General features: G+C 48.7%; 2 protein-coding genes and 2 non-coding genes across 5 annotated transcripts; 1 reads left to right on the plus strand and 3 right to left on the minus strand.

Annotated features, from left to right (window-relative positions):
• Positions 1–1,969: 1,969 nt before the first annotated feature.
• Positions 1,970–2,042, minus strand: TRNAR-ACG (transfer RNA arginine (anticodon ACG)). Its single transcript has one exon. It is a non-coding gene; the product is annotated as a tRNA-Arg (tRNA).
• A 5,478-nt stretch (positions 2,043–7,520) lies between these two features.
• LOC109739506 (transcription factor PHYTOCHROME INTERACTING FACTOR-LIKE 13) lies at positions 7,521–12,071 on the plus strand. 2 transcript variants are annotated; one of them, XM_073498276.1, is made up of 11 exons: positions 7,652–8,164; positions 8,211–8,265; positions 8,388–8,453; positions 8,548–9,100; positions 9,210–9,308; positions 9,424–9,489; positions 9,633–9,698; positions 9,822–10,112; positions 10,213–10,350; positions 10,832–11,335; positions 11,428–12,071. In XM_073498276.1, the coding sequence occupies exons 3-9, from the start codon at positions 8,407–8,409 to the stop codon at positions 10,333–10,335; spliced, it is 1,245 nt and encodes a 414-aa protein (XP_073354377.1). In that variant the 5' UTR covers positions 7,652–8,164; positions 8,211–8,265; positions 8,388–8,406; the 3' UTR covers positions 10,336–10,350; positions 10,832–11,335; positions 11,428–12,071. The 2 variants fall into 2 exon arrangements, with proteins under 2 accessions (XP_020154183.3, XP_073354377.1); XM_020298594.4 differs by having other exon boundaries at positions 7,521–8,265.
• Positions 12,072–12,160: 89 nt separating this feature from the next.
• TRNAV-AAC (transfer RNA valine (anticodon AAC)) lies at positions 12,161–12,234 on the minus strand. Its single transcript has one exon. It is a non-coding gene; the product is annotated as a tRNA-Val (tRNA).
• Positions 12,235–13,307: 1,073 nt separating this feature from the next.
• LOC120964112 (uncharacterized) lies at positions 13,308–17,011 on the minus strand. The gene is made up of 5 exons (XM_040388554.2): positions 16,802–17,011; positions 16,118–16,255; positions 14,872–15,812; positions 14,493–14,633; positions 13,308–13,838 (listed from the first exon to the last, which is right to left on the minus strand). Exons 1-5 carry the CDS (start codon positions 16,842–16,844, stop codon positions 13,512–13,514), a joined length of 1,590 nt encoding a protein of 529 aa, XP_040244488.1. The 5' UTR covers positions 16,845–17,011; the 3' UTR covers positions 13,308–13,511.
• Positions 17,012–27,997: the final 10,986 nt, after the last annotated feature.

Raw genomic sequence — 27,997 nt, forward strand, 5'->3', positions numbered from 1 at the left:
CAAGGCAGAGAGGGACGGGCTTATAAACTGGTGTGAGCGCCCTTCGGTTGGCGAGGTGGGATTAAACTCTGACCGCAACTAGGACCAATCCTTTAGTCCCGGTTTGTGGTATGAACCAGGACTAAAGGGTGAGCCTCTGGTCCCGGTTCAAGCCACCAACCGGGACCAATGGTGGTGGGCCAGGAGCGAGGCCCGTTGGTCCCGGTTTGTCCCACCAACCGGGATGAAAGGGGCCGGACGAACCGGGACCAATGCCCCCACGAGGCCCGGCAGGCCCCTGGCCGCACGAACCGGGACCAATGCTCACATTAGTCCCGGTTCGTGACTGAACCGGGACTAATTTGAATATTGCCCTGTGACCAAAGCCCAGTTTTCTACTAGTGGCTATAGATAATGCTATATTATTTAGGATAAGATTATAGGATAGTTTGTTGGTATGTCCCTCATGTCACATATAGAACATAATTAAAACTGTTGCATAATGGGTTTTGTAGCTTTTTATTTGGCACTAATTTCTCACATGAAACAAAATAACAACAATTAATTTAAATTACAAAATACCCGCAAAATAAATAAATTACAAAACATATGATGAAGAGATGACATCTTTTTGTTACATAAACAGATGCAGACCAAAGTCTAGGTTTTTTTAACATAACCAAAGTCTAGGTTTAACAGGACCATAACCATGGGCTTGGGATCAAAGGACCACATGATTTGATGGAGATAAATACATTTATGAGAAATATGTCCTCCTTGGGCTTGGGCCTAGTTTGGATCCGCCCTTTCTAGACTGGAAGACAAGTAGCTTCTCATGTGTGAAGGGATATAGACACTTAAAAAAAAGAGTGAGGAGATATTCTTTCAACAGGCAAAGATAATCTTCCATCTATCTGTTTCCGAATCGGCAGAAAACGACGCGTGGCATATTCTATGAAGTACTCATCTGTAGAGAGAAATCACGTCATTAGTCCATTTCCTTGAGAGTGAAGAGGCCACGGAAAGCAGTCGCCTATGCTATAAAAAATGCTATATTATTTAGGGTAGAATTATAGGAAAGTCTGCTGGTATGTCTCTCATGTCAGATATAGAAGAAAATGCAAAAGTTTGACATTATGGATTATTGAGGGATCTACTTCGCACTAATTACACGCAATAAACAAAAAGTATGATAATTAATTTACTTGGAAAATATATGATGAAGAGATGACATTTTTTTTTACATATTCAGATGTACACCAAAGCCTACCATAACCATGGGCTTGGGATCAAAGGACCACATGATTTAATGCAAACAAATAAATTTACGAGAATATATCCTCCTTGGGGCTTGGCCTATTTTGCATCCGCCCCTATCTAGAATGGAAGACAAATAACCTCTTACGGGATAGACACTTAGAAAAATTGTGAGGAGATATTTTTTGTACCTAACAAAGATAATCTTCCATCTATCTATTCCAACTCAACAGAAAATGATAACTGACATCTTCTCTAAAGTACTCATCTCTAGAGAGAAATCACCGCATTGCAATAAAGTGCGCCAGAGGGCTTTCTCGACGAGAGAGAGAGAGAGAGAGAGAGAGAGAGAGAGAGAGAGAGAGAGAGAGAGAGAGAGAGAGAGAGAGAGGACAGTTTCCTCTCTAATACAAATGCAACTTAACAAAACCGAAACATTTCTCCAGATAGGTAGGAAGGCATAGGGTTCTGGGCGAAGACGGAGGACGATACCTACAATGATGACACTCTTAGACGTTTTTCTTTACTTTGGAAATACGGTTGAATAGTAATTCCTCCACATGGATCGTGGCTAGTCAAATTTTGCTGTAAAAGAAAAATCGAAATCAATTTGAATTGGAGGGAGAAACATTTATTTATTCGAAGTAAAAAACAGCCACGACAGTTTTGCACAACGAAAAGAAAAACACGGTCGAATAGTAATTCCTTCGATCACGTAAACACAAAAAAAAAACGACTCCGCTGGGGATCGAACCCAAAATCTCTGGTTTCGTAGACCAGCGCCTTATCCATTGGGCCACGGAGTCCTTGACGAATGGTCTCACCTAGAGTCGATTAACTCCCCAGCTATTGTTATTAGTACCAACCAAGCGTGACACTCAGACTGCGGTTCAACAGTCTGAGCTGCCCAAGTAAGAATCATGTGCGAGAATTCCCGGTCCGCAACCGCAAGGATGCGTGTCGGGCGCGGCGGTGCTCCGTATGTGTGTGTGTGTTGCGCAGCGCTCGACCGGGCGCCCATCAAGCACCAAATACCATCATTCTCATGCTACCCCAAATGCATCCCGCTTCCATCTCAAAAAATGTGTTCCACTTCTAAAAGAAGGAAGAAGAAAGAAGAAAGAAAGAAAGAGAAAAGCCACACTATTCCCCTCGGGCGGTTCCAAAGGCCTGCAGGACAAGGACAGGAACGCTCCAAATCACCAGTTAACGATCTTCTCACAAAATGTTACCCAACGATGATATGACTGTCCAATGTATTCAGGGCATCTCCAACACGGCGTCCTTTAAAACGGACTCACTATCCATCCGCGGACACTTTTGGATGTGTCCGGAGACACAAATTTAAAAGCCGATCATCCAACCATGTGCATCAAATTCAGATACCAGGGATGGGCCAAGCGAATCTAGAGGATAAAGCACATGGATCATGAGGACATGTGGTACAACTAACAGTGGACCAAGCGGAATCCCGCAACCCTTGCATGGTGCCCGGACTCCCGCAAAACTCCCCAAGTTTACTCCTAATTTAGTAAAATTTGGACATGCACACTGCTTTGTGGACATTTGGGGCCCCTTGTATGAAGATAAAATTTGTCCGGACCACATGGTCTGTTAGAATTAATGGGCTAGGCCCATAGCAATTTCTGAAATCTTAAAGCCCATGTGTAAAATGGCAAGTGGTGATGCTAAGTTTAGTCCCACACCGGAAGTTGAAGAAGAGTTTGACCTCTTTATATAGTGGGTTCTCTCCACCACTCTAAGTGGTGTGTGAGAAGAGAAAGGGAAAACCACACGCGTGAATGGTCCACCGAAATCTGGTCCGTCTCCTTGCAGGAGCGCAGCTTCCTTTTGCCGTTTTATTTTTATGTCTTGGCAGACAAGTTTTTGATTTCTTGTCCGGTAAGTATACGAATTAGAAACCGAGTCGGTTTGGGATTGTGGTCGCGACACAATACCGCCTCTGGTCCTAATATATATACAGCTACCGGCTGCGGCCAGGCACACACCGAAAAACACCTAGGGTTTTGCCTCATTCACAACTTGCGCCGCCATCGTAGACTACTCCATCCCAAACGCCGGCGTGCATCGGCGCGTGGGAGAGCAGGTCTCCGGAACCGTTCGTCTTTGCGATCCTGCACCGGGGGAGGACGAATTAGGTTTTTGGGAAGCGCTGTGCGCGACTGCTCAAATTCGTCATCACGGGTCGTCTTCCGTCCAAGTCGGGTGGTGCTACTCATCGTCGTATTCATCGCCGTCAGCAGCAGATCGTCGCCAACATCGTCATCAACACTATCGCACCCATAATAGCTAACGATCAGTACGTCCAACATCCTCTGTTCATGTCTGTTTCTACAGCTATTGTTACGTGTTTGCTGCTGTTATGCATGTCTTGCTGTTCTTTTAGTTTGCTAGATTATTGCATGCTAGTATCTTTTCTAGTCATGAATTATTTACTGGAATTAATCATGAACTTGCCTAATATTCCAACATGGTCTCCTTTACGAGCGTTACTGCCAGACCTGGCAAATCCGGCCTTCTAAACGTTCATGGAACGCATTTATGGGCAGTGACGGTCATCCCTCAAATGTCCGTGTCCACGACAGGGTACCTTATTAGTATATCCTTAAATCCATACAACGTAAACTAAACTCACACACTACATATCGATTGCACACATAGCATATAGCTACTTCATCGTACATGTCATCAGGCTATGAAAGATTGACATGTTCTAAATACTAGAGCTATGGAGAAAGTTGAGCCAAGGCTGGCCTTGCCCTTGGTGTTGCCGTCGTTATTGCGGAAGTAGCGGTCAAAGATGCAAAATGGATTGAGCTGAATCTGCTCACTGTCGAAGCTGTCTGGTCCGTCACTGGCTTCCTCTTTCTCCTCTTTGGGGGGCAGTCCAAGCGCCATATGCACGGACACAATGGATTTGCACTGAAGCGACTCCGGCCATTGAGCTCGGATTTTCTCCCGAGACCAGCGAAGACCCATTTGGACGACAAACTCCTCCTCGTCCCCGCATGGGATGAGGTCCTATTCGACAGATCAAGAGATCTCAGAGTCAGATCCGCTGCCTGTCATGTCCGAGAAGGCTAGACAAGAGCTTCAGAACAGAGTGGAATCGCTATGGTTTGGTGTGCCAGATCCGACGTGGCGGATGCGTCCGAACATCCACCCCATATATAGTCTATATATGAATGATGTCGGTCAGCTCAGACGGGCCAATACAAGAGATGCGGCTGATTCGTGATTTCTTGACCGGTCACTGATCAGGCCATCCATCAGAACATACAGTGATGTTTGAGGAGTCTGGCTGTAGATGCTTTTACCTAATATATACTTTGTGTGTGTGTGTTGCGCGGCGCTCCGCCGGGCGCCCATCAAGCACCATCATTTTCATGCTAGCTACCTCTAATGCATCCCGCTTCCATTCCATCTCAAAAATGCGTTCCACTCCTAAAAGAAGGAAGAAGAAAGAAAGAGAAAAGCCACACTATTCCCTTCCCCTCGGACTGTTCCAAAGGTCTGCATGACAAGGACAGGAACGACCCAAACCACCGGTTAACGATCTTCTCACAAAATGTTATCCGACGATGATATGGTTGCGGCGACCTTAGTAGCACCCGAGGTCCTGGGTTCGACTCCCGGTGGGAGCGGATTTAAACAGGCCTGGGAAATTTTTTCTGAAATAAAAAGGACTGTGGGGCTGTTGCTCTATAGTAAATAGTCAAAAAAAACTCAACCAAAAACGATAAACTGACATCTTCTCAGAAGTACTCATCTCTAGAGAGAAATCATGGCATTAGTCCATTTCCTTGGTAGTGAAGGAACTATGCAATAAAGTGCGCCAGAGGGCTTTCCCTTCCCGACAAAAAAGAGAGAGGATAGTTTCCTCTCGATTACAATTGCAACTTAACAAAACCAAAACATTTCTCCGGATAGGTAGGAAGGAATAGGGTTCTATGTGAAGACGGAGGTCGATGCCTGCAATGATGACACTCTTAGACGTTTTCTTTATTTTGGAAACACGGTCGAATAGTAATTCCTCTACATGGACCGTGTCTAGTCAAATTTGGGGCGGCCGTTGGTGGATGCTGGTGTGGTCGAGCTCTTCCCCAAGGTTAGGTGGGGTAGTCGAATGTAGTTTCTAGACGAAAGCCTAAGTCGTTGAAAAGGGCCGAGGACGCATGAGGACACCTTGCGTCAACGAGCCATCGTTTTCCTCTCTTTGGTGTTTAAATCACCATTTATACACCCTCTGGTTTTCCCCATCTCAATGAAATGGAAAGAAACGACTATTTTGTCGTAACAAAAATAGAAATCAATTTGAATCTGAGGGAGTAGAATTTATTCGAAGTGAGAAATGGCCACGACAGTTCATCTCCAGATGAAGTTGTGTGCCTGTTTTGCACAAGGAAAAGAAAAAACACGAGCTCACTAATCTGCATTCCTTCAATCACATAAACACCAAAAAAATACGACTCCGCTGGGGACGGAACCCAGAATCTCTGGCTTGGTAGACCAGCGCCTAATCCATTGGGCCACGGAGTCCACGCTGCATGTTCTCACCTAGTTTCCATTAATTCGATTAGGACTGTTATTACCAACTAACCAAGTGTGACACTCAGACTGCAGCCGAGCAGTCCGAGCTGGCCAAGTAGGAATCATGTCGCACTTGCACCGCAGTTGAACAGTCTGAGCTGCCCAAGGAAGAATCATGTGCGAGCATTCCCGGTCCGCAACCGCAAGGATGCGTGTCGGGCGCGGCGGTGCTCTGTGTGTGTGTGGTGCGCACCGCTCGGCATGGCGCCCATCAAGCACCAAATACCATCATTTTCAGGTTCCAAAGGACAGGAACGCCCCAAACCACCGGTTAACGATCTTCTCACAAAATGTTATCCGACGATGACATGACTGTCCACTGTACTAAGGGCATCTCCGACCCTTATATCGGACCCACTATCCATCCACAGACGCAAATATAAATGCCGGTCATCCAACGGTGTGCATCAAATCCGGATAGCAGGGGTAGGCCAGGCGAATCTAGAATACAAAACAAATGGTACAAGGACATGTGGTTTAACTAACATTGGACCAAGTGAAACCCTCGCAACTCTCGTATGGTGTCCGGACTCCTGTAAAGCTTCCTAAGTTTGCTTCTCATTTAGTGAAATTTGGACATGTGAACTGAACCGTGGACGTTTGAGATCCCTTATTGGACGACAAAAAAGTGTCCTGACCATGTGGTCTGGACCTTTACGGGCGTTACAGTCGGACCTTGCAAATCCGGCCTTCCGAACATTCACGGAACACATTCTTTGGCAGTGATCCGTAACCCCACAAATGTCCGCGTCCACAACCGGATACCTCATTAGTATATTCTTAATCCATACAATATCATGCAGCGTAAACTAAATTCACGTACTACTACATATCGAACACACACGTAGCATACACCTGCTTCATCATACATGCCATCAAACTGCCAAGACTGGCATGTTCTAAATATTAGAGCTATGGAGAAAGTTCAGCCAAGGCTGCCCTTGCCCCTATCGTTGCTGTCTTTGTTGCCAAAGCAGCGGTCGAAGATGCAAAATGGATTGAGCCGAATCTGCTCACTATCAAAGCCGTCTGATCCGTCACTGGCTTCCTCCTTCTTCTCTTTGGGTGGTAGTCCAAGCGCCATTCGTGCGGACGTAGTGGATTTGCACCGAAGCGACTCGGACCGTAGAGCTAGGATTTTCTCCCGAGACCGACGGAGACCCATCTGGACGACCAACTCCTCCACGTTCCCGCACGGGATGAGGTCCCACTCGACGGATAAAGAGATCTCAGAGTCGGATCCGCTGCATGTCATGTCAGAGAAGGCCGGACAAGAGGTTGGGAACGGAGTGGAGTCGCTAGGGTTTGGTCCCGGATGCTGATATGAACGAATGTATTTGGGGTCTAGGTGGCCCCATGCGTCCGGATTTGACGTGGCGGATGTTTCGTCCCAGATATGATCAGGATATAAAGGATGCCGGTTAGCTCGGAGGGCCAATATAAGGGATGCAGCCGATTCGTGATTTATTGATTGACCGGTCACTGATCAGGCCGTCCGCCGCAACATACAATGGTGTTTGAGGAGTTGGCTGTGGATGCTTTTACCTAATATACTTTTTTTCCCAACTGAACTGCCTAGCAGTCCACTGGATTAAGAAAGACCATTCAGCTAACCCGCGGCACATGCGACATCACCTACTTGCCCGTGTAGTGGTCAGAAGAAGATTCGTACCCCAAACGCATGAATGAAGTTCGCGTAAAGAAGCAAGGAAAAGATCCATCGAATCCGGCGGTACATCCATCGGGGTTGGTTTCTGGTCCAGTTCGAGTCCAAAGCCGCCGATTCCGAGGACCGGCACTGGCCCCCGGCGCCAAGGAGACCCGACAAGGACGCCGAGCGCCGCTGCCGCTCCGCCATCCAACCCCGCGAAAAAATCTCGGTTTCTCGGCGAGGAAAATCCAAGCCAAGTCGCCCACGGGTCCTGCCACTGCCGCTGCCGCAGTGCTGCTCTGCTCCTCTTCTTCCTCCTCCCTTTCCGAGTGAGGGAGGAGCCGAGTGCTCCGTACATATACCTCGACTCACTGTCTAAAGCTGCTCGCCTGCTCTGCTTCCGTTCGCCAAGAAAAAGGGGAAGGGGAGGAGACTTGTCTTGTCACTTCTCGGTTCTCACTCTCGGCACGCTGGGTTTGCTCCTCCTGATCGAGTGGAGAACAGTGGTGCTGGCGCTCAGCCGAGAGGTCAGCTCAGTGGTCAGGAGCTCGGAGCAGTGGATTGATTATCTCCCTCTCTCTTTCTCTCCGTGTGCACGCACGCACGAGGTGCTCTCTCTTCTCCATTAATTCCTTTTTGGAAGTGATCCCTCCAGTGGGTCTGCTGCCTTGAGGCTGGAGCTAGAAGAAGGAGCGGGGTAGCCTGGCTTGCTCCTTCCCCTTTCTGCTTCCTTCCAGGCAAGGTCTGCTTTGCCGCTCATCTTCCAGGTTTGTTTTCCATGGATGGCTTCTGTTTCCTTTCGGGGATTGATGGATGGCTTTCCACGCCCAAGCTTCTTGCTTCGGCTCTCTTGGATGAACGGATAATGGAGCGTTGATCTTCCTTGCAGTCCCAGCGGCCGTGGCGGCATGGACGGCAATGGGAGATCGGCGGCGAGCCACAAGAAGCCTCTCGTGTAAGGATTTTCTCTTTTCTTCTTGCCAGAAATTTCCCCCTTTTTAGTTCTTCCGGGCATCCATCGATTGATCCATGGGCCATGGCATCCGCAGCGCGGACAACGACCTGGTGGAGCTGCTGTGGCACAACGGGGCGGTCGTCGCGCAGCCGCAGACGCACCCGAGGCCGGCGCCCAGCGGCCTCGCCGGCGGTGGCGGGGAGACGGCCGCGTGGTTCCAGGACGACGTCGACGCGCTGGGGAACGACGTCTACGCACAGCTCTGGAACAGCATTGCGGTGGGCGCCGCCCCGGAGGTCGCGTGCGCGGCGCTCCCGGGGCCCAGCTCCCACCCTCCCCCGCCGCAGCTGCCGCCGCCGCCGATGCGGAGCGGCATCGCCTCCAGCTGGACCGGGGGCGACATCGGCTCCACCTTCTGCGGCAGCAACCTGGTCCCGGAGGTGCCGGCGGGGGACAGAGAGGAGGCGAGCGCCGCGCCGCCGTCGGAGGGGACGCGCGGGGCGAGCACGCGCGACGGCGGCGCCGGCACCTCGTCGTCCGGCGGGTCCGGGAGCAACTTCGGGGGCTCCGGCCTGCCGAGCGAGAGCGGCGGCCATGCCCACAAGAGGAAGGGGAGGGGCAAAGACGACTCCGATAGCCGCAGCGAGGTGCGTTTCTTGCTCCGGTTTGTCCCTGTATCGTTCAGTTGCAATTTTTTTCCTGTACAAAATTTGCTTGAGCTGAAACTGAATAATGGAATTCAAGAGGAAATTGCAGGATGTGGAGTGTGAGGCGACCGAGGAGACCAAATCGTCGAGGCGGCACGGGTCGAAGCGGAGGAGCAGGGCAGCTGAGGTTCATAACCAGTCAGAGAGGGTGAGATCAGAGTCAGATGCTACTTGTGTTGTAATCTTATTACAATTGAGCAAGGTGGCTTGTTGTTTGTTGGATTGTTTCTTATGGTGTAATGTAATTTGTGCTCATGATGCAGAGGCGAAGGGACCGGATCAACGAAAAGATGCGGTCGTTGCAAGAACTCATACCCCACTGCAACAAGGTAAGAAATGAGTAGTATTATGCATCTTTTCTGATCAGGTGCAAGTCCTTGGTTTGATTCATTTCTGTCGGTTAATGGTGACATATCTTATTTATCATTTACATATGTTTCTTTCATTTCTAATCTTTATTATTGAATTTCAGGCTGACAAAGCATCAATATTAGATGAGGCGATCGAGTACTTAAAGTCCCTCCAAATGCAAGTTCAGGTTAGGAGTTTACTGCTTCCTCTACCTGAACCCACAGACATAACCCCATATGACATCAATTTTTGTTTGAGAGAAATACGGCATCAATTATTGGTACCTAATTGAGACTGAAATCTACCTCAGATTATGTGGATGACCACCGGGATGGCGCCAATGATGTTTCCTGGTTCTCACCAGTTCATGCCGCCGATGGCCGTGGGCATGAACTCGGCATGCATGCCTGCGGCACAGGGTCTAAATCAGATGGCAAGAGTGCCATACATGAACCATTCCTTGTCAAATCACATCCCTATGAACCCATCTCCAGCCATGAACCCTATGTACATTGCAAACCAGATGCAAAACATACAGCTGAGAGAAGCAGCAAGTAACCATTTCCTTCACCTAGATGGTGGGCAGGCAACGGCACCTCAGGTATAAACTGACCACTTCTCCTATGTTCTTAATTTTGGTGCAAGGGACTTCTCAGCCCTCTTTCATTTGTTCACCTAGCTTAGGTTTCAATTCTTTGCAGGTAGCAGGACCATATGCTTATACACCACAAGTAGCACCAAAAAGCCAGATACCGGAAGTGCCGGATTGTACTGTCGCGCCAATTTCTGGGCCCGGACAACCACCTGCACCTGATGGAATTTAGAGTGACCTTGAACTGGTAAGAAGTTGTACTAATCCACACATGTTTCTTATTCAATGGCATTTGTGATGTCTAGATAACTTGAGCTGCATATCAGCACATCGGCGCTGATCATTCTTTGACTGCTTATTAAGCTCTTGCGGTAGCCAACCTAAATAAAACAAAAACTCACCGATTTATGCCTATCATTATTCATCTTGTATATGGAACCAGAGTTGTATACCGTTTCACATTTTATCAAAAAAAGAAGACTCTGGATGAGTGTATGCAAAGCGATCCTCTTTTAGCTTAACCTTTCTCATGAAAGCTGACCAGTTGTTTTCATCTGATCTGTGATATAATAGACTATGCGTTGGTGCCAATCTTTCTAGTTTTGACATCTTTCAACACTGTCCATAAAGTTTTACAGTTGCGCGTCCATTTCATCATCAGTGAAGGTGTGGATAACTTGAGAACTCAGAACCACTTGGTTTAACCATCCCTTTCTTGACATTCACAGGGTATGGACTGTGTCGACAACCTGCACATGGGCCATCTTTCTGGAATTTTCTGAAAATACCAACATGATGAGCAGCAGATAGTACCCATATAGCTGTTATATGTCTCGATCAATATGCGTCTGACATAAATACTAGAAGTATTTGTAAATGCTGATAACACTGTTCCCTCCCGTTTATGTCAGAAAAGTATATTATCAGTACGTGTCTAACTCCAACTCCCTCTGTACATACTAATCATAACTTTCCATAGAAAAATGTACTAATCATAGTAGTATTAGGTTCAGCCATTCGAAAATATAGTTATATGGCAAACTTTACCTTTGTTTTTGTTTTATTGGTATTATCGTCTCCGAGACGTCTGGTTTATTCGAGAGAATGGAAAAGAAAAGGTTTAAGTTCTTGTTGTCAAATGGCCAACATCCAACCAACCAGATCCAGGGGGGAAGGAACAGAAGGGGTCAAAACAATCATGATATCAAACCTTACTCTTCTTTAAAGCCAAGGTATTACATATCAATCAAGGTTGCCTACCACAGTGGTCTCTTACCTATGTTGCATCACTCTTTTAACACCATCACTTCCTTTTTGTGGCAAGATTTGGTCTGCAGGGGAAGAACGAACTCGCCGGGCCGCCACGGAGCTGTCCGCTTCGCCGTGCCGGCCCGCAAGCGCTGCTGCGTGTGCGCACAGTCACTCCGGCGTTATGCTTATCGACAAAGTTCCTCTCGGCATCCTCGCTCCTGTGGCTCACAGCCTGGGGGAGGGTTCTGTGGTGATGCAAGGGTTGCGGTTTCTGTCTTGCTTTTGCCTGATGTCTACGGCACCCAGCCCAGCCAAGTGCACGCTGCTGTTGTTACATGGTCCTCCTGGCAACGACCAGATTCAGATGCTGCTCACCGGGGCCTGCCCGGTGCAACTGGCCGTTGGATCGTATCCCCTGAGCTTTCCTGCCTACCGCAACTGGTAAAATGCCGGATTCCCTGGAACTTGCTGCTCACCTGTTGCTATCTCGGCGCTTTCTTCTGGATGAAGATGACGCGCTTCGATCGCGTGTTTGAGCAGAACAATTTGTCTCTCCTTGTGCTGTGCCGTTGTTTTCCTGAAATTTGTACAGTTTGTCACTTGCATGCGTCGTGGTAGGACGGGTATTGCCTGTGTCTGGAACTGTGGATATGTGTTGGATGAACAAGCGATGCTACTGACAATCTGCAGTGCAAAGTTGAGCAATTATACTTCAAAGATTGGTGAGTCGGAGATCATGATCACTCTTGTATTGCTAAAAATAAAAATAGATTTTGATTTTGCAAAAAAAATAAAAAAAATAAAATTGGCTTCGCCCGGGTTCGAACCGGAGACCTTCAGTGTGTTAGACTGACGTGATAACCAACTACACCACGAAACCTTGACTGTTATGTCTCGATCATCAACGGATATATTTGCATAACAATCATGAAAGAAAGGAGCTACAGGTTCAGTAAATTGGCGCAAATTTCGGACAGGAGAGGGTGGGCATCTTTCATTTTTGGGAAACGTTTACGTACGGCACGATTACAAAGTTAACAGACGATTACAGTCAGCCTACTGGCTGTCCACAAGGAACTTCTAGCCAGCTACCACTAAAAAAAAAAAAAAACTTCTAGTCAGCTCTCAGTCACAGTGAGTGTGCAAGCAAAGCTTGGTACACACATGTGCAGAGCTATTGACACTCCTACTCTTTATTCCGCAAATAAATAAATAAATAAATAAGACAATCCTACTCTTTTTTTTTTGCGGGATATTGACAATCCTACTAGTAACATGCTTGCTTGAAAAACTGGAAGATCTCTCCCTTGTTCCCGAAGGATGGGTGCAGCGACTGAAAGAGAAACGTCGTGCGGAAACAATCTATCATCCATGATGACACGCGAGAAACCAGCCCACATAGCCGAGCAAAGAGTGAGGACGGACATCTAACAGAGCCAAAAACCTCTTTCAAGCTCAGCTTCTACCTTTTGTACTCCCTTGGTTTGACCATCGACAAGATCAAGGATATATCTTGGGTTGCAAAATACTCCCTCTGTCCCATAATATAAGATGTTCTTTCTGTTGATATGCTCATAAATTGGCTGTAGTAACATTTTATGTTATGGTACGGAGGGAGTGCATATTATGCCTATATATCCGGATAGAGGAAGTGCACATTTCATCTTGCAACTCGACAGGCAGACAAGCGCGCACCTGCACACGGTTCGATAGAGGGGCAGAAGCTACTCTGTTCTAGGCTAATTTCTTCATGTCTCAACATTCTTGTAGAGCTGCGTATTATGGAGCTTCCTCTGAGCTCGAGTGAGACCAAGCTTAAGACGGGAACTCGTATCCGCTAGCTTCAGGTTTCAGATATGCACGTCCTGATATTATATATATAGAGATGGAAAAAAAAGACACGCGCGGTTCGCACCGTCGCCTGCCTCGGATTTCACAGCTCAATTCAGTCTCTGCAGTCTACATAAACCATACAGACAAGAATGTGCACGTCCCATGTTTCTCCATAATTCGTCAGTCAGTCCTGAGCTTTCCAAGCCAACTGAATCCAACTGTTGCCGGCACACGACACTAGCCAGGCCAACAGAACGAAAAAGAGCACGAAAAATCATCACCCTGAGGCGCGCTTCTACCAATCACAGGAAGATCACACGCGAATCATTTGATGACAAGCTTCACGGACGGCGGGAGCCTGGAGCGGAGGGTCTCCCTGGCGGCCTCCCTCACGCGGTCCCTCGCGGGCTTGTCGCCGACGTCCTCCCTGACCCACCGGCCCAGCCCTTTGCAGAGATGGTGGTGCGGGTCGATCTGGAGATACGTCCTCCTCGACCGGGCGCCCGCGTGCACCATGCACACCAAGAGCTCGACCAGCGGGGCCTGGGCGGCGAAACCGCCCACGGTGATGAAACGGAGCCTCTTGAGAGAGATGCCCTCAGGCCAGCTGACCTGGACGTCGTCCCGGTAATGGTGGTCTCCGCTGCGTGCCTGCATGCAAGGAAGGCCCAAGGACAGTGAGTCCATGATGTTACTGATGTGAGATTCAAAGATCCAAATATTCCAAAGCTCTTCTGGCACTCACTAGCATAAGCTACAAGGTCCAAAAAACAGGTGAATGATTCAATATGTTGTACTACCACATAGCATTGCCCGCAGCTCATAAACCTATACTGCGCTGGTTTGGCATCAGTATATTATAGGTATGTGTAGGAAATTGTGGGGCACAACCTAGTATGAAGCTCACTTCAAATTTGACGAATTACATGGCTTCGAATCAAATGCTTGATACCATCTTAAGTAAATTATGCCATGGCTTTATAATTTTAGATGACTTCATTTCAGGACTTGGACACAGAACAAGGGTTGTTTATACAGACCTAAAGAAGGATCTGATGTACATACTCCACCACTAATTTTTTTGTGTTAACATGGAGAATGTAAAACTGATGATAAGTGCTAGTATTTGATCCGTTGGCCCAAGTATGTTGCATGAAGTAGTTTCGTTTATAGTATCCTAGCAGGCAACTAGTGTAACAAAGAGATGACTAAGATAATTCATTCTTTTATCTGTATGTAAAAAGGAAAATTACATTCTAATAATTTATCTGAAGAAGAACAACAAGGAGAGCATTTAGGACATACTTCTAGCCGGAGTCTTTTAAGATAAGGAGTTGCCTTGACGAGATAAGCTACTCCACGAACATTATTCCAAGATGGCAAAATAAATAGGTTGATGAACTGTATTGCTGTGAATTTGATCGCGTAGAGTGTATAACTGGGCTTCTGCACAAGAGCAAATGAAGCAGTTATGCAAATTCATTATTACAACAAGAGTTAGAAACTGCTAACTGAGTGACTACATAACATTTGAAGATAGGGGAACAAAACACATACTCCCTCCGTTCGGAATTACTTGTCACAAAAATGAATAAAAATGGATGTATCTACAACTAAAATACATCTAGATAAATTCATTTCTTGGACTAGTAATTCCGAACGGAGGGAGTAGATCTGAACTAACCTCCGATGGCCAAAGAAATGTCAAGGTGATTTTTCTGATCCTTTTCATGCCTTCTACACCGTCCGAAAGATAACCATTTTGATGCCCGAACTTATTTACCAAAAACCTCATACTGGGGGTACTAGCATAATTGATGTGTACCTCACGTCCATCATACTCGAAGATGAGTAGGCAGGTGGCGTGAATCTCAACACTCACCAGCTTTTTGCAACGAAATATATCCAAGCATATCAGCACTTCATGGGAAATCCTTACATTAACCAGATTGTCGCATCGTGCCAGTCTCAAATGGCGGAGAATAGGGCAGCAAGAGCAAATGTTCTGGATGCCGGAGTCGGTTATTGTGACACGTACTAGATAAAGGCATACAAGGGAGGAAAAGGCACCGGAATCCGGCGGTGGCGTGAATATGCAATTCGTCAGGTCTAGCTTCCGCATCGAGGATCTTTGTCGCCCATCGCCAAAGCAATGCAAAGGGAAGTTATAACGATTTGCAGTCACAAAATGCTCCGGACAAGATGTCGTGTTTTTACACAAGCTAAGTTTCACATCTTGTGCACCCGCCTCTGACGCAAACTGGACCCATTTGTCAAGGTGGGCAGCATGAGTGGAGTTCAAATCAAAACGAACCTCGAACACTCGAACACGAGTTCCAACATGGCGCAGCAACAGGTCATTTACCCTTTCAATGAATACCTCTGACCTTGGCCTCCTAGAGTCAGTGGAAGTGGTGGTGCAATCTGAATTACCTCCAGCAAGAATATTGTCATCAAGAATAATAAAAGATCCTTTCCCCGATCTCATGGAAGCAGTACTTGTCACTCTAGAATCAATCGAAAGCGACGCAAACATGTTTTCCAAAACATCATCCGGTAAAGCGTTAGTCAAATTTCCAGCATTTTCTTGGCATGATTTTCTCTTCCTGTCCTTGGGACGCTCTCCTGAAAGAAATATAAAATAGATTTATCATTGCTAACATCAAAGGAATAGACAGCCTAATAATAATATAATACGAGTATCATATTTGTGACTCCAAATTAGAGAGGTAGGAGTTAGATTTCCTGCACCAAGCATCAATTGGGCATAAGCCTAGATATGGAAAATTTGACCAGCAGAGACAACCTTTGAACACAATATTATGATGGCACAAGATATACGATTATTTACCTTTTTAAGAAACAATTCATTTGACATTAAACGGCTATATATAAATGGGATCACGGGCAAATGGAAGTAGCAGCGCAACCTGAATTTTCTTGAGCGAGGACGCTGTCGATGGACAGCGACGCAAACATGTCGTCAAGATCTTCATGTGCTGATCTGCTGCTGTTTACCTCTCCGGTGTGACCTCGGGGTAATCTCCTCTTCTTATCCTCGCGACAATCTGCTTGAAATCAGAGCAATTAATCCGCATTGGTTCAGTTGAGAACCATGAATAATGTGATTTCAGTTCAGGCCTAAGCACACCAAATTCAACTACTCCCTCCGTTCCTAAATACTTGTCTTTCTAGGCATTTCAACAAGTGACTACATACGGAGTAAAATGAGTGAATCTACACTCTAAAATATGTCTACATACATCCGTATGTGATATTCATTTGAAATGTCTAGAAAGACAAGTATTTAGGAACGGAGGGAGTAGTAGTTAGTAGTTACATCTTAGAAGCATCGTTGTAGTGCTATATTAACTGACAAGTGACAACCCACGAGACCGACATGCGCGAAATTACCTCAACCATCATCTATTCGAACGAGGGGACTGCCTTAATCTCACACCGGCGGACAACCCTAGGCCCCGGCAAGCTAGGGTAAGCAAACCGTGTTTGGGTGGCTATTCGATTAGCATTTAATTAATAATCCTACTGTACTAAAAATAGAGTTGCGATCGAGTCGAGGGCATTGATCGGGCGATCGAGAGGGAGAGGGAGACCTGGTTGGAGGTTCGCCGGCGTCCACGGTGATGCGCGGCTCATGCCGCCGGCCGACCAGGGAGCGGCGGTTCCGAGGGGGAGGCGGAGGAGGGTTTGGACTTGGGAGAGACCACGATACAAACGCGGGGACGGGGGGGACGGGGCGGAAACAAGGCGGCACACACACCGACACCGACACCGGCCGGAGATCGCACTGGGCAGGGGAGGGAATTGGCAATGGCAACAGATTTTCCGTCTGATTCGTTGGCCGGGGTCGGGGCCGGGGGATATATGGGGGAAGGCAAGTTGTACTCAACTCAATTCCGTCCCGCACTCCGATTCTTTGTCGCGCTCGGTGCGCCTCTGCGCCGTCGATCCCGGCCCCGGCTCCCCATCCAACGGCCCAAACCCTATCCATATAGGAGTAGTATATATACATAGCCAAGCTGCAGTTTCCGTGGGAAGCACGAACCGACGCGACGGTGCCTGCTCGGCCCCGAGACCATCTCCGCCCTCAACGGAGACGGCATAGTGGTTAGGCCACCCGATGAGCTAGCTGTGCGTGCGTACAATATCCGATGGCCGTCACGTTGGTACAGGCGCGTTTGCTTGCCCGTGTATATAGGCCAATTATAATCAGCCTCGCGCGGATTTTTTCTTTTTTTTGAGGATCAACGTTGCCATTTGTTTGGTTACCGGTTTGCATCTACTTCTCGGGCTGCACGGAACATAAAACATCTTTGAGCCTGCATGCGGAGAATGATCAAATCGGCCGGTGTTGGTGGGCCAGACTCGCTCAAGCCACGCGTGGTCGCCTGCACGCGTTTGAAAGCACGAGGAGACGACTTATAACTCCCTCCTCTCTCCAGTCAGCTCCCATGCCCATTCACACCACTCTCTCTCTCTCTCTCTCTCTCTCTCTCTCTCTCTCCCTCACGGCCCCTTCGTGCTCTCCGATGGCACACCCGCAGCCGTTCCACCCCTCACCCTCATCCTCGCCGGCAACAATCCGATCCAAGACCGTTGGGTGACCGGCCACTCCTCTAGTGGCATTGACCTCATAGCGACCATCCAGGCGCCATCCCCCTTCTACATCAAGTCGTGGGCACCGGTCAATGCCCAACCGGTCGCCCCGCCTCCGCCTCCGATTCCGGACCTAGCTAGCCGTGCTGGATTCGACTACGGCGGCGCCGAGGACCCCGTTGGTTGCGAAGACGGCATCCGTGGACGGAATTTTTTTTACCCCCATTTGAGGGTTTTCTCCAGTGCAAGGCGAGGGTAGCAGGGCAGACGCAAAGAAGGGGCCGACCACTCCGTCCACCCCGTGCATGACGAGGACCACATGCCCAGTGGCGACGGCCCTCGGATTGGATGGCTCATCCTCTTCGGCCAGCCCCTGCTCCCGCCAGGGTTTGCTCCGCAGCCGGCCTATGCTCCAACGGCAACCGGTACGTGTAGTTTGTTCCCCATGCTCGTAGTTGGAGTTGGGGTTTTTTTCTTACTGCTGACTAGGTAGGTTTGGATTGGATCCGATTCGATTCGATTTGGATCCAATGAATTCAAATCCAATTGATTCGAATCCAGTCAATTACGGATGATGTTGTTCTTAGGGTGTTAAGGCAAGATTATTGATGTTAGTGTTGTTCTTGCTACAGTGATAATGGTAGATTGCTAGATTGGTGGACTTGATGCTAGATTGGTGGTGTTAATGCAAGATTGTTACTGTTTAGGGTGTTGATGCTAGATTGGTGGTGTTCGTCTTGTTCTTGGTTTATTAACAGTGGTAGATTGATGTTGTTGATAGTTAGGATGTGTGCATGATTGTAGTACGTGCTTGCATGATCACAAAAAAAAGACAATGCATGTGCATGCTCAAAATACTAGTAGGATAAATGTACATGCTACAAATAGGAGTAGGCCAAATTTGAATCATTTTGGGCATCACCTGTCGGGACCCCGATTCCGAGTCACACCGATCTAGCCTGTAACACCTCATATCACTTTGCGGCCTCACGCACGGTACTCCCACGGGTGTCGCCTTACCATGGCCCGGGACCGTTTGCGCCTTTTGGCTCACGTATATGACAATGTCGCTAGCATCCATATGACAGAGAACCCGGGCCGACATGGCTAGTCGTGAACCCAAAGCGGCACTAACGTATGGGGACAGGCATACATGAATCAACATCGAACGTGTCGGTCAGCAGCGTGCGAATCCGGGCTGTAGCACTAGGCTAACAGGACTCCGGGAACCCGGGCTGTAGCAGGCTAGGCAGGACTCCGGATGTCACCGCGTGACATTTCCCCGAAGGGACAGACACAGGAACGATATGAAACACATGCCGGCCAGTCAAGTGTCCAGAGCAGTAGTGCTGGGCTAGCAGGACTCCGGTGAACCGGGCTGTAGCGGACTACTATAGCTCAAGGAGGCACTAGACTACATTTCCCCATAAGAGAGGCTGCTAAGGATAGACAACTAGATTGTCGGATCCCACACATACCAAGCATTTCAATCATACACACAATATGCTCGATATGTGCAAATACAACATGGCATCACAACAAGACTCTACGACTCAGAGTATTTATTCATTAGGCTCCGAAGAGCCAGATATTACAAACATGGGTCTCATGACCCAACATTCAGAGCATACAAGTCAAAGCACATGCGGAAGCTTAACATGTCTGAGTACAGACATCTACAAATGAAAAAGGCTGAGAAGCCTGACTATCTACCAGACCCTGCCGAGGGCACAAGATCGTAGCTGAGGTATCAAGCTAAACGTCGAAGTCCACACGGAACTACTAGCGAGACTGACGTCTCTCTGCAAAACATAAAATAGGCAAACGTGAGTACAAATGTACCCAGCAAGACTTACATCAGAACTAGCTACATATGCATCGGTATCAACAAAGGGGGTGGTGGAGTTTAACTGCAGCAAGCCAGCTTTGACTCGGTGGCTATCCTGAACTACGACTGCAAGTAACTCTTTTGAGGTGGCGCACACGAGTCCACATATTCACCATATTAATACACCACTATGGATCCGCTCCCGTCTCCCTACGAGAACGCCATCCATAGCACTCACGCTTATCTTGCGCATTTTAGAGTATCCACTTTCACTTGTCTATGAACTGTACAGGCGACCCAGAAGTCCTTTACCGCGGACACGGCTATTCGAATAGATCATATTAACCCTGCAGGGGTGTACTTCGTCACACACGCTCTCGCCACTTACCACCATGTACACGTCGTGTACCTCGGCAACCTTCAAGCGGAGGCCTGGCGAGGGAGTCGGCCACGACCTGACTAACCACACAAGTCTCTAGTCCAGGTTTATCGCCTATTCGGGTTCCATCCGCAAGGAGATCCGGCCGGGGTGTCGCTCACGGCCCCAAACGATGTGTGCAGGGTTCCCGAGCCCACCATCCGGGTGCCACTCGGTACACCAGGCCACGTGTGCCTAGTCTGTCCCAAGCCCACCTGTACCGGGTGCCACTTGGTAGACTACTAACACTACCTACAAACACCAGAAACTAGTTGCAACTCCTGGACAGAGATTAGGTTGATTAATAAGTTGAGAGAGCTTGGAGCGCCCGGAGCCCAATGTGTGGTAGTAACTGTTCATGGATCACAAACACAGAACTCAGTTCCTGAGGACGGTTTCAATGAGACAACCCACCATGTACTCCTACATGGCCTCTCACCGCTACCTTTACCAAATCGTGTTCACACACTTAGCTCTCAACAGTAGGACATGTTCACCACTTTCCAATTCATCCCCGATGAATCAGACCTGACACAACTCTAAGCAATAGCAGGCATGACAAACAAGCATGAATGAGTAGGCACAGCAGGGCTCAAACAATTCCTACTCATGCTAGTGGGTTTCATCTATTTACTGTGGCAATGACAGGTCATGCAGAGGATAAAGGGGTTCAGCTACCGCAACAAGTAACAGATAGATCGTTGTTGTCCTAATGCAGTAAAAGAGAGCAGGAGCGAGAGAGTGGGATTGTATCGGAATGAGCAAGGGGGTTTTGCTTGCCTGGCACTTCTGAAGATAGCATTGAGTCTTCATTAGTGTCAACGATCACAACGCCGGAACATCGTCTACCGAGAGGGGACAAATACCGGCAAACAGAGAAGAACACGATCAATGCAATGCACAATATGATGCATGCTATGACATGGCAATATGCTGTGGTTTGGGCTAATGCAACTAGCAGCAAGTTAAATGGAGTTGGCTTGAATCAAAGATTCAAATTCAAACTCCATATGTGATTTCTTAAGTGCCATTTAATTGAGTTGTCCTAAACAGTAGTCATAAGTTGTTCTAACATGTATGGAGATGGTACAAATGGATAGATTGGATTTTTCTGATCATTTTTCATATATAAATTATTTCATTTGGAGTTATGGTTGATTTTATATGACTTTTAGAAGTTTATACTATTTTCTGGAATTTCCTGATTAAAATAAATCCAGAAAATGTAATACTGCGTCAGCATTGCGTCACTGTGACGTCAGCAGGTCAACAGCGCGGTCCAGGTCAAACCTGACCAGTGGGTCCCGCGTGTCAGTGACTAAACTAACTAACTGGGTTAATTAGCATTTAGCTTAAGCTAACCTGGGTTAACTAGGCGGGCTGGGCCCGCATGTTAGTGAGCCAGGGGAGGTCAAACCCCCTGGTCAACCGGGGTTAAAACGCCGGCGTTTAGCCGCCGGCGGCAGCAGACGCGGCGGGGCACTCGGGTGTGGGCTGTGGTGCCCCGTTCGCAGCGTGGCTGGGCTCGTTCGAGAGCCCAGACCAGCGCGCGTCGGGCGGTGGCGCCAGTCGGGCCTGGGGTGGCCGGAGGCGATGGCGAGGAGCTCGACCGCGGCGGCCGGAGCTCGGGCGCACTCGGTTTCGGTGTTGGGGAGCACGGCAGGAGGCAAGGAGGGGTGCTACGGCCTCCTGGGGGTGCACTGAGCACGCATGTGTGCTCGGTTGCAGCTCTAGGCAACGGTGGCCACGACGGCGACATGGCCGGCGGCGAAGAGCTCTCGGCTCCGACGGGCATCGATGTTAGAGGAAGAAAACGAGCAAGGGGAGAGGGGGAAACGACACAGAAGCTCACAGCGGGTGCAGCGGTGGCCTCGGCGAGCTCGGGGAGGCACCGGAGCGAGCAGAGCATCGAGGGGATCTCCGGCGGCCGGCGGTGGAAACGAAGACGGTGGCGTCGTTTCAGGCGTCCCGCGGGTGCGTCCTTCGGCTTGGTGAAGCGGTGATCGACGGCGGACCAGTGGGACACGGCAACGGGGCTCGACGAGGGCAGTAGCTACGGCGACGGCGAGCGGCGTTCGGGCGGTGCAGGGGAGAGAACCAGAGGAGGAGGAGGGGTCCAGAGAGCGAGGGAGAAGTGAGAGGGGGTCGGGGAGGTGCCGTGGCACTCGTGGAGGCGTCCAGAAGCGGCGGAAGCAGGAGGTGGCTCGGCGCGTGGGCGCGCGCGGCGAGCACACGCTCGGCGTCCTTCTGGCGCGGTGGAGACGACGACTGGCGTCGGCCAGCTGGGTTGGGCCGCACAGTGTTGGGCTATCTGGTGGGCTGTGCCAGGTAAGTGGCCAGGTACTTCTCTCTCTCTCTTTCCTAATTTAGTTTCTGTTTTCTATTGTTCTGTAGTCTTTAGGGCTTTATTAAAAATACTTAGACAGATCCAAAAATCATCAAACTGCTCAATGCCACTTTTTGGAATATAACCAACAGCAAACATTTTAGTTCATGATTATTTGAGCATTTAAAATATTTAATAGCATTTAAATGCCCAAATGCAAATACTATATGATTTAATTCAGAGCCCAAATATGTCATGGAAAAATGTGCAACACGTCTGGTTATTGCTTCCAGCATTTCCCAGAAATGATGAACATTTTTGAAAGCCATTTGGAGTCACTGAGAATATTTTAGTTGAACCTAGTGAATTCCTTTAATGCTAGGGTTTAGGCAATCCCCATTTCAAATTCATTTGAAACTTAAACATGATGCACACATGACTAGCTAGCCTAGAGCAAACCAGAACTAGGGATGTGACATCACCGATCAGTGGCAGTTGCACTTGGGCAGTGCTATGATCAGATCATAGCACTAATCATTTGTGACCGCCATTGATAAGTGGCAATTGCACTTGAGCAGTGCTATGATCTAACAATTGGGCAGATGGTCCTCCGGAGGGGCTGGCAGTACTTTTGTCGCCATCACAGGATCGTCCCCAGCGACCTCCTCGTCCCGCACCTCTCCGGCCTTGACTTCGATCAAGGTCCAGATCTACAATAACAACAACTCTATCATGTGCAGGGGTGAGGGGCCAGAGGCACTGTTGCCAGGGCGACATCCAGCGTGCCCTCTGGGTTTAGTCAGTTTGGCATAGTTGTTCGAACTTGCGTTGAACTGTATATTTTACCCAGAGATCAGTACCCTAGGGTCGCGCAAGGGCATCCCATGCCCCTACGGTCTTAAAATTATGCTTCGTCTTAAGGTATTATGCATTGTTTAGCTGTTTTTCTTGTGTCATGTGTTGTTAATTGTGTAGTATGTTCTTATATGATGCATGTTGTTCTTGTGTCTTCATGCTAATTGTGTAGTGTGTTCTTATGTGATTGTGATGCATGCTATTCTTGTGCTACATTTGGGTGGTAAGGCCACCACATTTGATAGGGGTGAGCAGAATAGGTCCGTGCATACAGCCAAACCGTTGTCCTACAAATAATTATTTTGACCTCTTCTCACATGAACTCAGCATTCCACCCGCAGTCTGATGGCCAGACAGAATCTGTCAACTGCATCATTGGCATGTACCTGCGGTGTCTCACTGGTGACCGGCCACACAATTGGCTCCAGTGGCTTCCTTGGGCTGAGTTTTGCTACAACACCTCCTTCCAAACAACTTTAAAAGAAACTCCATTCAGGGTGGTCTACGGCCGTGACCCTCCTTCATTGCACTCCTATAACCCTGGTACGCACGAGTCCAGGCAGTGGGTGCTCTTGCCAAGTCCCGCGACGAGTTCCTTGCTAATGTTCGTGACCGGCTGCTCCAAGCTCAACAACGCGACGGGCGTTTCTATGATGCCAAGCACAGGGAGGTCAATTTTGGTGTCAACCAATGGGTATGGCACCGTCTCCACCATAGGCCTACAACTTCCCTCCCTGGCGTTACTCGTGGTAAGCTGGCTCCTCGCTTCTACAACCATACAAGATTCTTGAGTGCATTGGTGATGTAGCTTACCGTCTCCAGCTTCCACCAAAGGCTCGACTCCACAATGTTTTCCATGTCAGCCAGTTGAAGATCTTCCATGGTGAACCACTGACTGAACCTCCAGTTTTACCAGCAATCCACCAAGGCAGAGTGTTCCCGACTCCACATCAAGTTCTGAAGGCCCGTCTATGCCGTGGTGTGCGTCAGCTCCTGGTACAGTGGACAGGGACTGTAGCTTCTGACACCTCTTGGGTGGATGTCACTGACTTTCGAGCTCGCTATCCAGAATTCCAGGTCGAGGACGAGTTGCTTGTCGAGGGGGGGAGTGATGTCATGTGGGGCCACCACTTCAGGCGCAGGAACAAGGAGGGTCCCAAATCTGCTTAGAGATAGGCTTTATCTTTAGTTTGCTTGCATATCAAGTTAGTTAATTATTTCCATAGATAAATATTGTGTTAGTTGGAAAGTTAAGTTGAGTTTGTAATCAACCAGCCCTATATATAAAGGGACCTAGGCCTAGTACGTGGACATAAAAGAATCAATAGAGAAGAAAAGAGGAGGCTTGCCTCCGGTTATCCCCAAACCCTAACCTCCCCGCGCCCTCGACGCACAAGGATCTGCACGGCTACATTCTCAGGAGCCTGGGCTGTGACATGCAGACAACCAAACAATGTGCAAATGTTGGTTTTAGCCTATTTTTTCTCAACCACACCCAATCGACACAAGTATGCAATGCATGCAAAATCAATGTGACCAACCAAACACGCTCGTTATTGCTTCTAGCTAGCCAAGCTTCCTGCCTTCGTTTACTGCATATGATATGTTTTTATGGGCATCCAGCTAGTTACATGCATGTGTACAATCAAAACATGACTTAATGGGTTAACCTTGTGCATCAAGTTTACATGGCAATCAAAATTTACACACCTTCTGACCATCTGAACATCTCTGAATCTATTTTCTTAACTGAATTTGAAGCATATATATATGTTGCTTTGCATCTTTAGTTCTTCAGCGGCACTTTACTGCCCAGCTCATCGACTGTCATCGTATTGGGCGGTGCAGATGCAACAACATGAGAAGGGCAGCAGTAGCGGTGACATATGGATGCAGTAGCAAGCCGCCACTGATGATCGGTGGCGCACAACACAGTAGCACACGAGCTGACGCGAATGGCATCAACAGTTGTGGCATGCAGAAGTAGCCATTGTTGGATGCAGCAGCAAGTAGGTGGCATGGAGGCAAGTCACCGAAAGAGAGATGCAGTTCCAATCGATTTGGGGAAGGGAGAGACAAGCATGAGAGGCTGAGAGTGTGTCATTGTATTAATTTGGGCTGGGAGGAAAGTTGGTTTACTCATGACCAATGGCGGAGTTTAGTGCATGGCGCACAACACAGTAGCAACACGAGATGACGAGAATGGCATCAACAGTTGTGCCATGCAGAAGTAGCCATTGTTGGATGCAGCAGCAAGTAGGTGGCATGGTGGCAAGTAGGGAAATTTCTTGCACCATTTTCACAAGAAAAAGAACACTGCTTGCACCAGTCACTCTTGTAAGTCAACGATTGCCTTTGTCGACGACGCAAAGCTTGCGGCCCACATCAAGATCATTCGTGAACAATCTCTTTAGGCATCATGACAAATGAAGGGCGGGGATGATGACGAGGCACACCGATCGGTGGTTGGAACTGGTGGTAACTTGATTCTTCTTGGACCATGCAGCGTTCTACGTTAATAGCTTCCTTGTTGACGAAGGAGAAACTAAAAAAAGTCACTTTGTGAGCGAGTTATTGCGTTACGGCAAACGTTATTTTAGATATGTATATGAATAGATGTAAAATCAATCGGAATTGGTTAATTCCCAGCCAACTAAGATAATATGAACGCATTTTATAACGTTCTAATATCAATGAAGATTTTAGTCATCGAATCAAAGTCGGATGTGTCAAGTGGTGCCGAGCTTCTGGTGCCATAAAAACCAAAATGCAAGTTCTATTGGACGACGATCGACCTGCGATGTTGTACGGCAAGGAATGTTTGCCAACTAAAAAATGACATGTCCAACAGCTAGCGTCTGAGATGGTTTGAGCTCATACAACATAGACTCCAGAAGCATTGGTGCATAGCGGAAAAATAAAGTCCGCACATGATGTCAAAAGAAATCGGTGGGAGAATTTCATAAGAAGATACTTGAAGGAATTAGTCATGGTCCTCCCCAGGGCGGCTCGGGCGGCGGCGCCCCCTCCCCCAGCTAAACCTACCCTCCCCATTGTACTCCCTCCCCCGCCGCCGCCAATAGCCACCACCGGGCGAAGCCCGCGCGGTTCTGGCGGCGGCGGGCACTCGTTCCTCGTGGGATGCGCTCACAAGCTGGGGGAGCTCCGTGTGGCGGCGGCCGGCATGCGTGACTCCGGCGCGCGGCGGTTCTGCGGGTGGTGGTCGGGGACGGTGGTGAGGATGCGCTCGTAGCTCCCTGCCGGTGGCCTCCTTCGTTTCGGTGCCGCCTCCCTGCTGCGGGCGTCGGGGTGGGCTGCTTCGCGCCAGATTGGATCTTACCGGTGGGGGTGGCCTCTGCGAGGCGCGCATGGTGGTGCTCGCCCTCCACCTCCCCTGCGGCGTGTCTGCTGGTGCTGCTGCCTGCTGGCACGCACAGGTGATAGACGTGCCTGCCGGCTACGGCTTGGCACGAATCTGGCGGAGGAGGGCGGCGTGGGCAGGCTGGATCCATCGGGTCTGGTCTGCGGTGGCCCGGATCTGGTCACGTGCGGCGGCGGGCTGCAGTGGCCCTTGTTATGTGGTGGTGCAGGGAGCAACAATTCACGGTCTACCAGTGCCTCTCGAAGGTGGTCGGCTCACATCGGCGAAAGCCTATGCTCCGGCCGGAGCCAGCGATGGTGACTCCCACGGGTGCCGCTTACCTCCTTGGAGGCATCGCTGCCATGGTGACTTCACCTTCGAGGCACCAGGGGAAGCCCTTGTTCTTGGTCCGCCCAGAACGGTCGATGGCGCCGCGTTTCGCGTCGCATTCCTTCTTGAAGGCGTCGACACGGTGGATTCGTTTGGTGGCTGCTCACTGCGGGGTTGTTGATGGTGGTCTTGCGGCTGGCTGGGGTCGACGGTGGCGTCATCTTGGCTCGGCCACTCCTTGGAGTGGTTCCGATTCTTCCATCCGAAGCCGGGTTAGCGGGGTGTGATCCTCCCTGGACCACCTCGTGAAGGAAATATGCCCTAGAGGCAATAATAAAGTATTATATATTTCCTTATATCATGATAAATGTTTATTATTCATGCTAGAATTGTATTAACCGGAAACATAATACATGTGTGAATACATAGACAAACAGAGTGTCACTACTATGCCTCTACTTGACTAGCTCGTTAATCAAAGATGGTTATGTTTCCTAGCCATAGACATGAGTTGTCATTTGATTAACGGGATCACCTCATTAGGAGAATGACGTGATTGACTTGACCCATTCCGTTAGCTTAGCACCCGATCGTTTAGTATGTTGCTATTGCTTTCTTCATGACTTATACATGTTCCTATGACTATGAGATTATGCAACTCCCGTTTACCGGAGGAACACTTTGTGTGCTACCAAACGTCACAACATAAATGAGTGATTATAAAGGTGCTGTACAGGTGTCTCCAAAGGTACTTGTTGGGTTGGCGTATTTCGAGATTAGGATTTGTCACTCCGATTGTCGGAGAGGTATCTCTGGGCCCACTCGGTAATGCACATCACTATAAGCCTTGCAAGCATTGTGACTAATGAGTTAGTTGCGGGATGATGTATTACGGAACGAGTAAAGAGACTTGCCAGTAACGAGATTGAACTAGGTATCGAGATACCGACGATCGAATCTTGGGCAAGTAACATACCGATGACAAAGGGAACAACGTATGTTGTTATGCGGCCTGACCGATAAAGATCTTCGTAGAATATGTGGGAGCCAATATGGGCATCCAGGTCCCGCTATT

The sequence above is a fragment of the Aegilops tauschii genome, chromosome 5, assembly GCF_002575655.3.
Source record: "Aegilops tauschii subsp. strangulata cultivar AL8/78 chromosome 5, Aet v6.0, whole genome shotgun sequence".
NCBI lineage: Eukaryota > Viridiplantae > Streptophyta > Magnoliopsida > Poales > Poaceae > Aegilops > Aegilops tauschii.